The sequence below is a fragment of the Notothenia rossii genome (genome assembly GCF_949606895.1).
Source record: "Notothenia rossii genome assembly, chromosome: 5".
Lineage (NCBI taxonomy): Eukaryota > Metazoa > Chordata > Actinopteri > Perciformes > Nototheniidae > Notothenia > Notothenia rossii.
The window spans coordinates 43,546,131-43,562,509 of record NC_136903.1 but is presented as its reverse complement, the minus strand read 5'-3'; the positions used below and the strand labels follow the sequence as shown (position 1 = coordinate 43,562,509).

General features: G+C 45.0%; 2 protein-coding genes across 10 annotated transcripts; one reads left to right on the top strand and one right to left on the bottom strand.

The window, feature by feature from the left end:
- The first annotated feature begins 389 nt into the window (after nt 1–389).
- LOC307041732 (uncharacterized protein) lies at nt 390–5,719 on the top strand. Of its 3 annotated transcripts, XM_079685236.1 has the most exons (8): nt 390–1,039; nt 1,785–1,918; nt 2,029–2,176; nt 3,541–3,684; nt 4,006–4,110; nt 4,447–4,470; nt 4,573–4,711; nt 4,849–5,719. In XM_079685236.1, exons 1-8 carry the CDS (start codon nt 666–668, stop codon nt 5,053–5,055), a joined length of 1,275 nt encoding a protein of 424 aa, XP_079541362.1. In that variant the 5' UTR covers nt 390–665; the 3' UTR covers nt 5,056–5,719. The 3 variants fall into 3 exon arrangements, with proteins under 3 accessions (XP_079541362.1, XP_079541363.1, XP_079541361.1); XM_079685237.1 differs by lacking the exon at nt 4,447–4,470 and having other exon boundaries at nt 391–1,039; XM_079685235.1 differs by having other exon boundaries at nt 434–1,039; nt 4,447–4,711.
- Nucleotides 5,720–5,758: 39 nt separating this feature from the next.
- LOC307041735 (chromodomain-helicase-DNA-binding protein 8-like) lies at nt 5,759–16,197 on the bottom strand. Of its 7 annotated transcripts, none has more exons than XM_079685243.1 (7): nt 15,941–16,197; nt 15,177–15,246; nt 14,982–15,096; nt 8,119–8,230; nt 7,789–7,956; nt 7,472–7,651; nt 5,759–6,114 (listed from the first exon to the last, which is right to left on the bottom strand). In XM_079685243.1, the coding sequence occupies exons 3-6, from the start codon at nt 15,041–15,043 to the stop codon at nt 7,550–7,552; spliced, it is 444 nt and encodes a 147-aa protein (XP_079541369.1). In that variant the 5' UTR covers nt 15,044–15,096; nt 15,177–15,246; nt 15,941–16,197; the 3' UTR covers nt 5,759–6,114; nt 7,472–7,549. The 7 variants fall into 7 exon arrangements, 6 of the variants coding, with proteins under 6 accessions (XP_079541369.1, XP_079541373.1, XP_079541372.1 ...); XM_079685247.1 differs by having other exon boundaries at nt 14,982–15,083; XM_079685246.1 differs by lacking the exon at nt 15,941–16,197 and adding an exon at nt 15,888–15,928.
- Between the last annotated feature and the right edge of the window lie 182 nt (nt 16,198–16,379).

Sequence of the window (16,379 nt, the reverse complement as noted above, 5' to 3'; positions counted from 1 at the left end):
GTTTGCCTGAAGTAGCCCATTTCCATTAAGCCGGAGGAACTTCCGTGGAGCCCAGGATCCTTGTCTTTTTCTTCCGCGTCCGGGTTTGCGGGGTGGCCGGCTAGAACCGCTAGCCAACTGGGGAACGCCGCCTGTAGCTTAATCCGCAAGACTGCGGAGCTGATGAATATATACCCGGAGCTGGGACGAAGCCCTGCTGCTGCTTGCGCGTTGACACCTGGAGGACAGCTGATGGAAAAGGGGAGAGCATATATAGAGGGATTAACGGGTGCGATGATTAGGCTTGTGAATGGAGGGAAGTGATAGGTTAGCTGAGGAGTGGCGCTCCCTATCCTTTAGTGAAGGGAGCGAGTATTGCCATGACGCGCAATACGAAGTGATAGGTCTTCCTGCCTGAACTTGCGCTGAGCTTCATTTCATAATGACGCATTTATTTATTTCAGGTGACTTGTATTTCATGATGAGACATTTCATGATGAGACATTTCCATTCCTTATATGCAAATGAACGGGGCGTGGTTAGCTCACAGATCCAGAGACCCATACCAAAGCAACAGCACCACAACACTGACTACTCGAGAAGAGGAAGAAAATGGAGGAGAAGGACTTAAAAAAATTATAAACTATATAATAACTACTAAATGAAAATAAGGCGGGGCAGACAACATGGAAGACGTCGGTGGGCTCCAAGATGCTATGCTATCCTTAGCAGATCAAATTGATCAACACGGTTTACCAACAGATACTGTGTTGGCCCATATTGAAGACTTTATCGAAGTACTCGGGCGGATAAGCGCTCTTCGAGATATCGACACGGATGACGAAGTTGTAAATACTTTGACACTGATTGAGCACCGTGTTCGTGTGGAAGATGTCCAAGAAGTTGGTTCAAGCACAGGTGCAGGACGCCCGCCTCTGGATATTCCATGCGATATGCTCGCTACCTATGTGCTGTCCGGTCTATCAACCCGAGAAATCGCGGATCTGTTTGGTGTGTCATCCCGCACAATTCAGAGGAGATCGGTCGAAGAAGGCCTAAGGTGAATTACTTGAGCTAACGTAAAATCAAATTATTGCTCTATCTAGCTAACGTCATACAAATAACGAGCCCATAGAAATAGAATACGAGTATACTACTATACTCATATTCTATTTATATGGTCAGCCCGCTACAACTGTCACTATGGCAACGGTACACATACAAATGGCCGCCGCTCTGACCATCCTGCATTATCTTAAAATATAATACATCTATTATCCTTCTACGTTGATTTGAATGGGAATGTCCGTTCTACTCCTATTTTATTTCTATGGACGACACTGGTGGGCAAAAACGTGTATAATACAGTTAACAAAATTAAAACATGATTGACAAACAATTATTTAGTATTGTGTAGCAATATGATACGAAGAGATGTTTGAAATGGTGTATATATGTTAGACTGGTGGATGTTCGTCAACGTTAGCCAAAACGTTTATGTTGACGTTGCACACAAGTTAGGTCAGTTATTATTAACAGCTGCTCTGTCAGATATGACTATTGTTACACCGAAATCTCTTTGTATCGTGAAATTGCGGTTTTCGTTTATTCATCAAAAACGACTAAAGTCAGAGATGTTTCCTGATACACGTGAAGTTGCAGCCACTGTATAAATTAATGTTAAGATAACTGGAGTTGTGTTCATGCTAACTGTTACACCTAACTAACGTTGCTGTCGCTTATGTAATAAATATATAATTGAAGTGACATTACACATATATATGTTTTATGTTTTTCTACTGTAGAAAATCAGACCTATACTCTTCAATTAACGATGACGATGTAGATGCCTTGGTGATGGAGATTCAGCGCACTAATCCGAATGCTGGATATAAAACGATGCTGGGACATCTACGGTCCAGAGGCATACACATTCAAAGTAAAAATTAACAGTTTTTGTTTAACCTCAATGTTCAACCCAATTCCAAATGACGTGGGTTTAGCCAGTCGCCAATTTGAATAAACAAATAAATCTCCTTTTTCAATCAGGGCATCGAGTAAGGGCGTCAATGCAGAGAGTGGATCCAGGAGCAATCTTGATGCGAAGGTTAACCCTCCAGACTACAAGGCGTCGTCAGTACAATGTTCCTGCACCAAATAGTCTATGGCATATAGACGGTAATCACAAGCTGATCAGGTCAGTTTTTCCTGCTGCTTTTTGAGCTGTGTCCATCATAATCTAGTAGGCCACTGCTCTTGAACTCCTGTACTCAAGTGCTGCAGTCCTGCAGTTCTTTGTTCCAAGCCTGTACCACACCACCTGAAATCACTAAATAGTAACATCATGTGAGAAAACAGAGGTGAAGGTGTGATTGCTGAAATAAGTAGGCCTATCTACAGACATTGCACCCTTGGAAGTATTGAATTTGAGACCAATTTGAAGGCTGAGGAAAAAGTAACATTAAAAGATATACGGCCAGGTCATTAACACTTAAAGATGCCTTTATCCTTTTTTAATACAAAATATAACAATGAGGGTTCTGTATGTTAGTTAGTTGAGGATATGAATTGAACTCCTTGTCTACTCATTAGATAATAATTGAGTTTGAATTTCAAACAAAAACACAATTAGATGCTACTAAAGGTACAGTCCTTGCATGGGGGCAAGCCCTCTACCACATACATCCTAGCTAAATATGAGCTCTTCTGATAGTACCATAATGTCAGTGGTGTCCAATTTTATCCGCAAAGGGTTGGTGTGAATGTGTTCCAACAAAGCAGTGACACATGAACTCACAACTAGTTGGTGCACTGGAATCGGGTGTTTCTCTGCTTGGTTGAAATGCACCCACACTGACCCTTAGTTGGGACATCCATGATGTATTTTAACAAATGTGTGTAAGCTTTGACATACAAAATTATTTATAAGCATTTTCAAAGGTATGAACATGATCCAGAATATGTCTCAATTCCAAACAGTACCATGAAATCATATGTTCACATGTTCACATGAAATCACATGTTTCCTCTTCATATTTACTCTGTTAGGGCACTGTATTAGCACCTGAGGTGGTCAAATCAGTTTTAGCCTACTAACAATCTCAGGACCCATTGGCAAAGTCCTTTTACGGAGATTAGCCTACCGGAAACCAACATTTTAGCACCTTGTGTGATTCCATCTTTAGTAGAGATGAGAGGTTAGATGTTGGAAAAAGGTACTTTAAAATATAAATGTTGTTCACCCAGCTGACAAATCTGCTTGCCTTGGTAAAGTAAATTAAGCCATTGAATTTGCTTATTTATGTACAACTTTTTTTAACTTAAAGAAGGTTAACATGCAATGTACGATAATTTTGGATATTGCAATGGCTATAATGTTTTGTGATATTGCAGGACATGTTGCTATTGCAATATCCAACGTTATCACCCAACCTGCCACAACCATACCCCTCCAACCCTATTCCTAACATAGCTTAATGAACAAGATGTGCATTTATCAACTGTGATTTGGACATGAGGCCCCAATTCAATAACCAATTAATCCTGTTAGATTTCACACAGATGGAGGATTGTTGTTCATGGTGGCATTGATGGATTCTCCAGGCTAATTGTGTACTTAAGTAGTGCCACCAACAACAGAGCTACAACTGTTCTTGAAGGCTTCTTGTCTGCTGTTGGCCAATATGGCGTGCCATCTCGAATTCGGTATGTAATGTCCTACAAATGTCTAATAAATGAAGTACAATGAGACTTATTTGACTAAAATGTATTTTAATAGCATTTGTAACACAGGTACAATTATCAAAAAGAAAATGAGTGTTCGGAATTTCAAACAAGTGTAATGAAGGTGCTCTTCGGTAATCTTAAAACAGAGCTGGGTTACAACCCACGCAGAACGGCACAAACAGCCTTCTTCAGGGTATGCTTAGACCCTGAAGAAGGCTTTCCGAGAGAAGACCTTTCTTTTGAAGGTACAATTATGTTGGATAGTCATCTTCAGATAAATGTACTTTTTTCCCCTTACAGATCTGACAAGGGGGGTGAGAATGTTAGGGTTGCTCATTTCATGGTCCAAACACAAGGGGAGAACAGGAGCTCTCATATTACTGGACGGAGTGTTCATAACCAAAGGTATGGAGGATTTAAAAAATATAAATTATTAAAGTACAATGAAACCGAGAGAAGAAGAATTTGATGTCCACCCTCACAAAACAATACTTACATTCAGGCGGGGCAGGGGGTGATAGCGGGGCGTTTTACTGGCAGTTCATAACAAGTTCATTGGTCACTACCTAAAATCCAGCTCTCACTTCGCTCATCATTGTGTTCACACTCCAGTCTGAACATAAGTGTCAATCAGCCATTACTAGTAGAACCTTGTACAACTTTTCCATCCTGCTAACTGTTGAATAATGTGACCTGCCAAAAATACAATATAAAGGCTGTATTTCATTCTTTCTTTTACAGAATTGAGCGCCTTTGGAGAGATGTGTATGAAAATGTTCTTGATCTGTTCTACACAATATTCATCCAGCTGGAGGCCCAAGGATTCCTCAATCCTGACCAAGAGATTGACCTGTATGCACTACACAGGTGCTTCATGCCACATATTCAGCATCATCTTCAGTGTTTCAAGGAGGCATGGAATCACCATGGGCTGAGGACTGCAAGCCACCGTTCACCTTTACAGTTGTGGTTACTAAACAACAGAGAGGGACAAGATTTCTCACAGGTAAACAACGTTTTTTAGATGATGTAATGTATGCCATCTTATTCCCTGGCTCAATTATTTATTTAAAATACATGCAAAATGACCCACATTGTAATTGATTACACATTCTGAACGGCTTTATTCCTTTCGTATGTCAGGTTGGTGAGGATTATGGTGTGGACTGGGAAGGACCACATACCCCCTGTGCATCTAATGTCTTTGTTCCTGAGATCCAGCTCCTGCGCCCATTGAGTGAACAAGATCTTGTGGCCCTACCAAACCCCCATGTTCCTTTCAGTCAGGCATTGGCAGTTTATGTTGAAACTGTTCAAACCCTCAGAGTTATGTTGAACCCAGAACCTTAGGTCAGGCAACATTTTCTTCGCACGATTTCAGCAGTGGTGGAAGAAGTACTTAAAACCATTACTTACGCAAAAGTACCAATACAACAATGTAAATTACAAGTCAAAGTAAAGACATACTATCAACAAAAATGTACTTTAAGTATCAGCAGTAAAAGTACATGTTGTGCAATAAAATGTAAATAATAATAAATTCTGATGCAGCATGTTACTGTTGGAGCTGCTCTCATTCCTTTAGCTGTGTATTCCTCTCTACTCCTTCTTTTACATGCAAAAGCACACTTGCATGCACATACTGAAGGATATGAAAATGAAGGATTGAAGAGCGACACGATGGAAGGAAGCCGAGAGCAGGGAACAGAGAGATGGTTGTGTGGTGACGTTGAAGGGAAATCATAAAGGTGGATGACCATTAATCCTTCAGTCCTACAGATCTTTTGTTGTACAGATCTTTAGCAGCAAACCTTTTGTTCCCAAAATACCAACCACACTCCATTCCCTCTCTGCCTCTAAAACGTTATCCTTTAGTTTTTCTCTTTCAGCTTTATAGATGTTCCACATTTTCTTTAACTCCACAGTTCCTACACTTGTCACTGTTACTTTTCCCCATGACATGCAGCGTACCATTCAATGCTGTGTGATTTATTCTGAGTCTAGCTATCATCATTTCCTCATCATTTTCATGCTGGCAGACCAGCAGACCAGCATTTATCTATCACCAGCTTATCTTAGTATTAAATATACAATGTACTCTGGTAACTATCAAAATAAAGACATTGTATAGTGTTCATAACAGTATTTTTATTTAATAAATTATACCTAATACAATAATATTACAAAAAAAACTTACATCTAAATAAATATATCATCTAAAATAGATGCATTTGATTTAAAAATAACAAATATAATTCAAAATGTAAACAGCAACAAAGAAATTATAAACATTATTTTTCTTGTTAATATCCATTATCTTCTCTGTTATGTATCTTCCGGTCTTTGCCAATCTGGACAGCATTTCTTGGTCCTCCACGTCTTTCTCGTACAGCCACTGCTTGAAGCAAACTGAAAATAAGAAACAACAATGTTTTAACAAATCGTATTAAATTATGTGATGATAGAACTGCAAACAGAATAGCTGTAACTTTAACTAAATAAATAACTCAGTTACCTCTAATCATTAACCCATGTTTGTATCATTGAGTTAACATACATACATACATACATGCTAAACTCTTATTGCACTTTTGGCAACGAGCATTTTCCACCTCAAGACCAAGCCCCCAGGAAGTGCGCCGGACTCTGAGGAAAATATTCGTTGTGTCCAAACGGCGGTACTACAATTTCCTTATCAGTCTGTGACGTCCACCGGCCCAGAAATACTTTTTCCCCTTGACTAACATTGGGAAAGAGACATCTGTAAATCGGTGGATAATTTTTTTGAAACTAAATAAACTACCCAGTATGAACTATTGTATAGCCCTAGAGTCATTAAGTCCTTAAAGTTGTAAAATGCACTAAAAGCCGAATCTAGATTTATTCTCTCTCTCCATTCATTCTAGTGAGCCGAGAGTGTGTGCTCGGGGGGGCGGGGCTTAAGGGGCGCATGCTCTGTGAGCGCACAAACGGGTTCTTCTGCTCTGACAGCCAGGCATGCTGGGTAATCTGTGACGTTTCGCTCTCTCAAAAGTTGGGCCATTTTGACTTCATGCGCCAATGAGCAGCTCTCATAGGAAAGAACGAGACCCCGCCTCCCACGTTGTATCCAGTTCTTATTATACATCCATGCTAAAGACGGGTAACATAACTACCCTCGGGGCGCTTAGTTCTCTCCGCCATGTGTTTGAGTGCGCACACGTGTGTGTGTGTGTCTGTGTGTGTGTCTGTGTGTGTGTGTGTGTGTGTGTGTGTGTGTGTGTGTGTGTGTGTGTGTGTGTGTGTGTGTGTGTGTGTGTGTGTGTGTGTGTGTGTGTGTGTGTGTGTGTGTGTGTGTGTGTGTGTGTGTGTGTGTGTGTGTGTGTGTGTGTGTGTGTGTGAGTGTGTTGCATGCATGTAGCAGGTTCTGTGTGTAAACTGTCCCACCCCCTCGCACACCGACAGGGGAGAGAGATCTCTCGTCTGGATTGGAAAGATCGAAAATAAATCATAGACGCACTTCGTAGTCTTTTTGCATATTAGAAACGGAGTTGGCGACAGTAAGACTGCGATATAATGTTTATGCAGATATAATACATATGACATCCATTTTTTAAATGTCTCCAGTACCGATAAAAAGATCGATAACGTTGGACGTTAACGGTACCACGGTCTTTAATAATTCAGCCCCGGGCCCCGTTAATACTGGGGCTCGGTACCCATCCCTAGTTTTAATTATTACATCATCAATATTACATTTCAAATAACCAAGTACTTGGTATCTTACAAAGTGCAAGTGGCTAGTGCTGCTAAGAACATATCTGGTGATGGTGGCTCTTTGCTGCAGGATCTGGTCGATGTCCTCCTAACAGAAGCGATTGCCTTCGTCGTTCTCGTCCATGATGGCGGCGTAGGCTCCTTTCCTCAGGAGGTCCTCGATCTCCTTCTTGGATAACTGCTGGACCGGCTAAAGGCGACGCAGAGAGACATTTACACAAGTGGATTTAGAAAACTCTTTTTGAAATTAAACTAAGCGTACTGCAACAGCGACTGACCCAAAAATGACTTGGCATCTAGAAATATGACAGATTTTTTTTTTCTCACCCCGTTGTTGTTGCCTTCTTTGTTCCCACTCGTGCTCTGCAGGACAGCACGGTCCAGCCCGAGCTTCAGACTAGCTTTATCCAGCTTTTCCCTCTCATAGTTTCTAGTGATCAGACGGTACACCTTCACCGCCTTAGACTGGCCAAAACAATGACACCGAGCTTGAGCCTGAAATAAAAAATTAAAAGAGGGGTCAAAAGAGCAAAGTTTTTAAGCATTAAATGGGAAAATATACACTTAAAGAACCGAGGGAATAAACGGAAAGACTGTTGTTGTTGTAGCCCTATTGAACTATCTTTAGGACAGACAGAGCAGATATATATATCGTACCTGCAGGTCATTTTGAGGGTTCCAGTCAGAGTCGAATATCACACAGGTGTCCGCAGCAGTGAGGTTCACAAGCTCTTGATCAGGTGTTTGATGTGGGCTGGCATGATCCTTTCTGCAGCGATAAATAAAGAAAACAAAGAAGACCTTATTAATAATAGTAATGATGGTAACAACAATAATATTAGTATAACTATTTATATAGCACTTACACAATAATTGCAAAGTGATTCTCACAACAAAAATAAAGAACAAAACAATGTCAACAATAAAAAAATAAAAATTATAGGAATGTTAAGAGACAAAGAAATGATAAACATTCTGAGAGGCCGACTACAAAAAGGTAGACTCAATGGCTCTTGATGACATCAATGAGCAGTCCCAAAACATGCTGCTGTATAAAAAGAAATAGGTCCAGTTCTATATCGTATAAGGCTTCGCCCTCTAAGGCTATCGCTATTGGGTAATCCCTCCTGCACGTGTGCAGCACTGACAGATTTAATCCACGCCCACCTATGACGTGGGCCCCACCTCCGGGCTCACTTCCGTATAAATAGGAAGTAGGCCCTACTATCTACTCCCACTTTTCTTCAGCACTCCGTTGCAGAAGCATTGTCAGGCAAAAACAGTTCTGTTAAGAGCTACTTACCGTAACACAAGCATTCCTCCTAAAAAGCTTCTGTTTTCCGGTAAAATGGAGACTGGACAGGAAAGTCAAGGCTGTGTCAGGGATTGCCTCGTATGCGGAACGGGCTACATTATGAGTTTTGACAGGCACTCACAGTGTGAGTCCTGCCTGGGATTAGAGCATGCGAACGCTGCTCTCAATCCCGGGGTGTCTTGCTCGCATTGTGCCCGTCTCCCGCTGGCCCTCAGACAGCAGAGAGCGGACGCTCTCGCTGCTGCGGCCGCCGAGGACGATTGGCACGTCCAGGAGGAGTACTCCGGGGACAAAGCCCTTGATTTCCTGGATCCGAGTGGAGGGCACGAGTCGGACGACTACGTCCCCTCCATTCAGGGATCACCGGGTGATTCCCCCATCATCTCTCCCCTCCGGACGGAGGAGACAGGTATGGGGCCCGGTGCAGGGCCGGTGTACGTCCCAGTGATCCCTATCTCCGGCGCCACGGCGTTGCCATCGATCGGTGGGATCCTCCTAGAACTTCCGGAGATTATATCTAAGGCGGCCGCCTGGAGAAATCTCCCTGTTCCCCTAGCTCAGGAGAGCTCACCGCCGGATGATATGTCCGGGTTGTTCTCCCGGGTGCACAGGGTTAGGACTGACCCGATCTGGCCACGCTTCCCGGCCATAAGGAAGTACCAGGAGGGGGCAGCGAGGGACCCTGGAGCAATGAAAGCTCCGATAGGGACATACGTGCCCCTCACGAGAGTGGAGGGATTCACGGACGTGAATTTCCCGACCGTGCCTCCTCTAGAGCCGAACCTCACGGCATTCTTTGGGGCTAGGCAGGCCAACACGGTTTCCGGACGGCAACCCATAGGCTGCCGCCAAAGATCGGTTTGTCGCCCGACAGACTGACCGCATGCATCAGTGTGCGTTCCAGGCGGCGGCGGCGGCAAACAATATAGCGTTGCTGTCAAATTCCATGGTGGAAATGTCAGAGCAGTCTAAAACCATGTCCTCAGTGGAGGCTGAGGAGATAGGTAAGGCGGCTAGTACTGCACTTACCCTGTGCGCAGCAGTCGCAGTCTCGCAGGCGCGGATTGCGACATGGGCGACACAGGTTCAACGGTACCTCTGGCTACAGCAGGGGAATATACCTGAGGGTGCAGGAAAGGAGCTGCTGGAGGCGCCAGTCAGTCCGGACGGACTGTTTGGGCCACAGTTCCACACCATGGTGGAGTCTATGAAATCTGCCGCGGAGCAGGCAGAAGACATAAGGCGTCACGCTAGCTGGCTTCAGGACAAACGTCCTCAGCAACAGCAGCGACAGCAACGACAGCACCCGCAGCCCCCGCAACAGTCTCAGCGAGGGCAGCGCGGGCAACGGCGAGAACAGCAACGGCGTCAGAATCGCCCTTCGGCAGCTGCAGAGGCTCCGTCCCAGGTCTCCGCTCCTCCGCCACAGAGACAGGATCTGCAGGCGTCGAGTCGGAGGGGAAAAAGGAACCCCCGCTCCTGGTCTGCTCCTCCGAGGGAACCTCCGAGGAAACAGAACCGAAGATGACTCTTTGGGGGGGTTATGTGGGAAAAGAGAATTTTTAATAAAAACGATTCAAATCTCAACATTGTGTCTGTAGCAACTGTGTCTCACATGTCCCCCACACTAGTCAGGCCGGCTGCCATTAATCTATTGGTTAAAAGGCAGCAGGACTTGTTGCATATTCCATCTGTTTTTTCCTTTTCGGGTAAAAGACAGAAGGACTCGCCGTTTGAGCCAGCTGTTTCTAATCTGTTGGTTAGAAAACAGCAAGGCTCGCTGTATAAGCCTGCGGTATTTAACCAGTCGGTTAAAAGACAACAGGGCTTGACATTTAAACCGGCTACTTCTATCCTTTCGGGTAACAAGCAGCGCAGTTTTTTCTCTGTTCCAGTTGTGCCTACACACAGTCGTATTAAGCCTAGCGCGGCTATTACGCACGAGGTGAATAGCACTGCACACACCTCCACGAGTTGGAGCATAAACCCGCCTCAGGGTCCTGTTGATGAGTCTTCTCCTAAACAGAGACAGGTTGACAGCCGGTATGTGATGCAGCGTGTGGAGACCCCTTCAAAGCCCTTTAGGGCGGGGCCCCCCTTGGGTTGCTTCACGGGCAACGGCGGCAAGGGCTCTGGCATGGCTTGTCACCATGACTACCACAACACAACAAAAACAGGTACGCCCGCTCTCAGAGCGGTGCTCAGAGTGGAGGCGGCTATGTTTAATGGACGGATGGATGAGCAGGCTGATCAGCAGAGGGTACTCTCTGCAATTTGCCTTACCCCCCCCGCAGTTCGAGGGGATTCAGGAAACGCTCCTGTCATCCCAAGAACAGTGTCTTGCGCTCCAGTCAGAGCTGCGGAAACTCCTGTTAAAGAAAGCAATTTCCAGGGTTCCTCAGGGGAAAGAAAATCGGGGGTTTTTCTCCCGTTATTTTCTTATCCCGAAAAAGACCGGGGGGATGAGACCCATCCTAGATCTGTCAGCATTCAACAGGGTGATAATGAAAAGACCGTTTCATATGCTGACAATCAAACAGGTAATGGAGTGTGTTCACCAGGGAGATTGGTGCACCTCCATAGACCTGAAGGATGCTTACTTCCACATAACCATCATCCCAAAACACAGGAAATTCCTGCGTTTTTCATTCCAGGGAATAGCGTACCAGTTCAATCGACTGCCGTTCGGATATTCTCTGGCTCCACGCACTTTTTCAAAGTGTGTAGAGACGGCGCTGGAGCCGCTACGCAGAAGAGGGATGAGAGTGTTATTTTATCTGGACGACCTGCTATTGCTGGCCCGCTCCAGAGAGGAAGCTGCTTTACAGACGGTACAACTTGTATCTCACCTGTCAAGCCTGGGTTTCATAATCAATTGGGAGAAGAGCTGTCCTCTTCCCTCCCAGGTTATCATATATCTGGGGGTGGAATTCAACTCAGCCCGCATGAGAGCACGACTCTCACAGCGGAGAGTGGAGGATCTGACAGCTCTCCTCGGGCGCGTCACACCCGGCAGGGTGGTGACAGCCCTCTCCGTGATGCAGCTGTTGGGCATGATGTCAGCTGGTCACGTGGTGATCCCCCTGGGTCTCCTTTACATGAGGAGACTTCAGAGATGGTTTATTCGCCTGCGCATCGACCCCGTGCGTCAGAAGAGACGCATGGTGTACATTCCTCTGTCCGTAGGTTTAGATCTGACCTACTGGAAAAATCCCCACGTCCTGTCAGTGGGGGTTCCCCTCGGCAGAGTGACGTCACACACCTCGGTGTTCACAGACGCATCGCTCTCAGGGTGGGGAGGAACATGCATGTCGCAGGCAGTGGGGGGACAGTGGCCGCCTCACATGTCCCTTCATATAAACACGCTGGAATTACTCGCCATATGGAAAGTAATCCGGCACTTCGCCCCGTTGCTGTGGAATCATCATGTGTTGATTCGAACGGACAACAAGGCAGCAGCAGCATACATAAATCGTCAGGGAGGTGTACGATCAGCGCAGCTGCTGGACACAGCCAGGAGGCTGTTGTGCTGGGCGCGCACACACGTACTCTCTGTCAGAGCAGTATATATTCCCGGCGAGCTGAACAGAGGGGCAGACCTCATGTCCAGAGGAGGTCCTCGACAAGGGGACTGGAGCCTCCACCCCGAGCTGGTCTCCCAGGTATGGAGCAGGTTCGGAAGAGCGGAAGTAGATCTGTTCGCTGCACGCGGGAACGCGCAATGTGCTCTCTGGTTCTCCCTGAGAAGGCAGGATCACCCCCCTCTGGGGGTGGACGCATTCGCACACAGACCTTGGCCCAAGGTGTTACTGTACGCTTTCCCACCAGTCCCTCTGATCCCTCGGTTCCTGGACCGAGTGCAGGAGGAGCGGCTGATAGCGGTCTTAATAGCCCCGGAGCGCACGGGAGCGTCCTGGTTCCCCTGCATACAGCGGATGCTGTCAGGGAGACCGTGGGAAATTCCGTGGCGGGGGGATGCTCTCTCCCAGGTGGAGGGAGCGATCCACAGTCACCCAATGTTAGGCCAACGTTTGTGGGCATGGCCCCTGAGCGGGAACACTTAGAGAGGCTGGGCCTCTCTCAAGATGTTGTGAGTACTATTCAGGGGTCTAGGGCCGCGTCCACCAGGGCGTCTTACACAGCCAAATGGACAGCGTTCCAGAGTTGGTGTGTAGGGAAAGGCTTGGACCCCGTTACGTGTCCCCTGCCTCACGTGCTGTCATTCCTCCAGCTGTTGCTGGACAGGAATTTGGCTTATAGCACGATAAAAACATATGCCGCTGCCATTTCTTCATGCCACGTAGGTTTTGAGATCAGCACGGTGTTCAGTCACCCTCTGACAAAACGTTTTCTACGAGGAGTACAGAGACTCAGACCGGTGTCACGCGCTTTAGCGCCTCAATGGGATTTGGCTTTAGTGCTGCGCGCACTGGGTAAAGCTCCTTTTGAACCATTAGATCAGGTTCCCCTGAAGTTTTTGTCAGTCAAAGTAGCTCTGCTCTTAGCTCTGACATCAGCTAAAAGGGTGAGTGACTTGTCTGCTCTCTCGGTGGCTCCGTCGTGTCTCCAGATCCAAGGAGATGGCAGCTCAGCTGTATTACGCCCGAACCCGGCGTTTATGCCAAAGGTGATAACAAGCTCTTTTAGATCAAGAGTGATAACCTTGAAGGGCTTCTTTCCCCCTCCTCACATATCGGAGGAAGAAGCCACTTTTCATCTCCTCTGTCCCGTGCGCGCGCTGGCAGGCTATATTGCACGCACGGCTGCTTTACGCAAATCCCAGCGTCTGTTTGTACATTATAGAGAGCGCTCATTAGGGCAGCCTCTATCTACACAGCGCCTGTCACACTGGCTATGTGAGGCGGTGTCACAGGCGTATGTCTCCTCTGGGTTGGATCCCCCGGAGAACATTAAAGCGCACAGCACCAGGGGAGTTTCAACCTCTACGGCGTTGCACGGAGGAATGACAGTGGAAGACATTTGCACGGCTGCATCTTGGTCTTCACCCTGTTCTTTTATTCGTTTTTATTTGAGGGATGTCTCCCATTCCTCTCTGACACATTCAGTGCTGAATAGCCTGTCAGAATGAGTAATGTCGGGGTTTTTTAATTGCGTGCCCTCTCTCCGGCCGGTAGGCACTTAGAGAGCTGCCCTTTTTCCCCCTCTCTTGATCGTTTTATTTAAAGGAGACTCGGTCTCTATCTCTTATAAACGATAGGTAGCATAAGTAAGCCTACCCTCGTTCCCTTATGGAGAATATTCATTTTTTAAATGATATATTCCCTGGGAATGTGATGCTCCATTTTTACGCAGGACGAAATGGACATGGGTTATTAACTGAGTAGGTGTGTTTTGTGCTTCTGGTAACGGACGGAACCAGTGGGGCGTAGACTACATCCTGCTTCGCCCTTAACCCAATAGCGATAGCCTTAGAGGGCGAAGCCTTATACGATATAGAACTGGGGTTACGTAATGTAACCCAGCTTCTATGAGTATAGGCGCAGCCCTCTAAGGGTCGGGCCCCACTGGCTCCGCGAATAGCTGAAGAAAAGCTGTTTGTGTGGGAGTAGATAGTAGGGCCTACTTCCTATTTATACGGAAGTGAGCCCGGAGGTGGGGCCCACGTCATAGGTGGGCGTGGATTAAATCTGTCAGTGCTGCACACGTGCAGGAGGGATTACCCAATAGCGATAGCCTTAGAGGGCTGCGCCGATACTCATAGAAGCTGGGTTACATTACGTAACCCCAGATTTCTTTTATTTAGTGTTGGATGATTTGTTGTATTGATTGCTGATGGATGTTAAGATATGTTTTACAATTATAACTTATAATTGGAATCAAAAAGTTTAAAATCGTAGTTTTAATAAAATGACTAGCAATATAGGGTTTATTCAACAGCGGTAAAGCATTAAGTTGCTAAATTAACGTACACTGACACAAGGACCTGATCAGAAGGATTGACTAGTAAGACAGCAAAGAGGTGGAGGAGGTCTCTGTCATGTACTATTGGTAGATGTTACACCTGAAAGAAAGATAAGGAAATAAGACAACACAGGAGGACAAACATACTCTTAAGTAAAAGACGAAATCATGTCAAGCTTTACATCTTTCAGTCTTTATAATGCACTGTTGGAAATTACATTCCAAAGGCTAAATTCAAACTCAATACCATAAATAACTGGGTAGGCCTACCAAAGTGCTTTACCTGATAGAACACGTTCCACATGGAGCAGCAACCATCCGGCTGGGCCTTTTGCTGCATATCATCTCCTCCCTCTCCACTGTTTCCAGTAGATCTCTACTGCCTCTGTCCAATAAAACTGAAATGCCCCAAAACAATCATATTTAAAAAGTTAAAACAATAACTTGCTTTTGGCATTCAAATGTATTAGAATCTCACCTTTTTCCTGGATGTCAGGAAGGCGTTCCCTTCAAGTCCGTAACCAGTCATAGGAGTTCAAATGCAAAGCCTGAACGATGACAAGAGCGAGACTTACATTTTACAAGATAAGTAATACCAGAGCAGTGTGTACGACATGCAGAGAACAGATCAAATCCCCTGACAGGCTCACACACTTTGGTGATGTCCTCATCTGATAATGATGTTTCATTTTTAGCAGCAAAGTAACATTACTCAAGGTATATGTTGGACCCAACTCATGTACAGTATGTTTTGCATCTCCTCAACAATGGTCTGTATAGTTGAGTAGAAACAAACTGTCTCTAGAGTTTCAGGTAGATTAACAAAGAAAAGTTTGCAATTAAGCACAAAACCCCTCTTTGTATTAAGCTAGCTGCCACAGAAAGTACAGCTTAATATGCTAACCTGGTAGAGTTAGCTAACGTTAGCTAACTTCATGTCAAACTAAAAACCTCTAACGTGCATTACATTGACGATTTTAAACACAACTTAACTCTTTCAACTTGTAAAATAACGTTAATTTAACATACCCTTAAATAACTACATCACGTTTTTCAGAACAACACAAACTGCAGAAAACGTTAGCTGCTAACTGTTGTTAGCTAAGACAGCTAGTTCGTAACAATAGCCTCCTAGCAAACTTAAGGTTACGTTAACATTAACTTAACGTTGTAAGAAAGCAAAACGAACCTTCGAGAAATATTTTACTCTCAGACTGGGTGTAATTGTGTTGCATTGCTTACCTCCAGAAGGACTTTTAGCTGTTTCCCAGTAGAGACTAGAGAGAGCTTTCAGAGCGGTTGCTCTCAGAAGAGCAGCATTGGGCGGACCAGATAAGAACCAGTTAGTGTCAATGTTGTGGTGCTGTTGCTTTGGTCTGGGTCTCTGGATCTGTGAGCTAACCACGCCCCGTTCATTTGCATATAAGGAATGGAAATGTCTCATCATGAAATACAAGTCACCTGAAATAAATAAATGCGTCATTATGAAATACAAGTCATCTGAAATAAATAAATATGTAATTATGAAATACGATTCTCTTGAAATAAATAAATGTGTCATTATGATATACAAGTCTCTTGAAATAAATAAATGTGTCATTATGATATAAAAGTCTCTTGAAATAAATGTCTCATTATGAAATAAAAGTCCCATGAAATAAATAAATGTGTATTTAAATGT

Bases quoted from the DNA above. Each gene is read 5' to 3' on its own strand.
- LOC307041735 (XM_079685243.1), bottom strand. From the start codon at position 15,043: ATGATATGCAGCAAAAGGCCCAGCCGGATGGTTGCTGCTCCATGTGGA. The intron at 8,231-14,981 runs GTAAAGCACTTT...TTATCGCTGCAG, and splicing joins TGTGGAACGTGTTCTATCAG to AAAGGATCATGCCAGCCCAC. The intron at 7,652-7,788 runs GTGAGAAAAAAA...CGTCGCCTTTAG, and splicing joins AAGAAGGCAACAACAACGGG to CCGGTCCAGCAGTTATCCAA.
- LOC307041732 (XM_079685235.1), top strand. From the start codon at position 666: ATGGAAGACGTCGGTGGGCTCCAAGATGCTATGCTATCCTTAGCAGAT. The intron at 4,111-4,446 runs GTATGGAGGATT...TTTCTTTTACAG, and splicing joins CGGAGTGTTCATAACCAAAG to AATTGAGCGCCTTTGGAGAG. The intron at 4,712-4,848 runs GTAAACAACGTT...TTCGTATGTCAG, and splicing joins AGGGACAAGATTTCTCACAG to GTTGGTGAGGATTATGGTGT.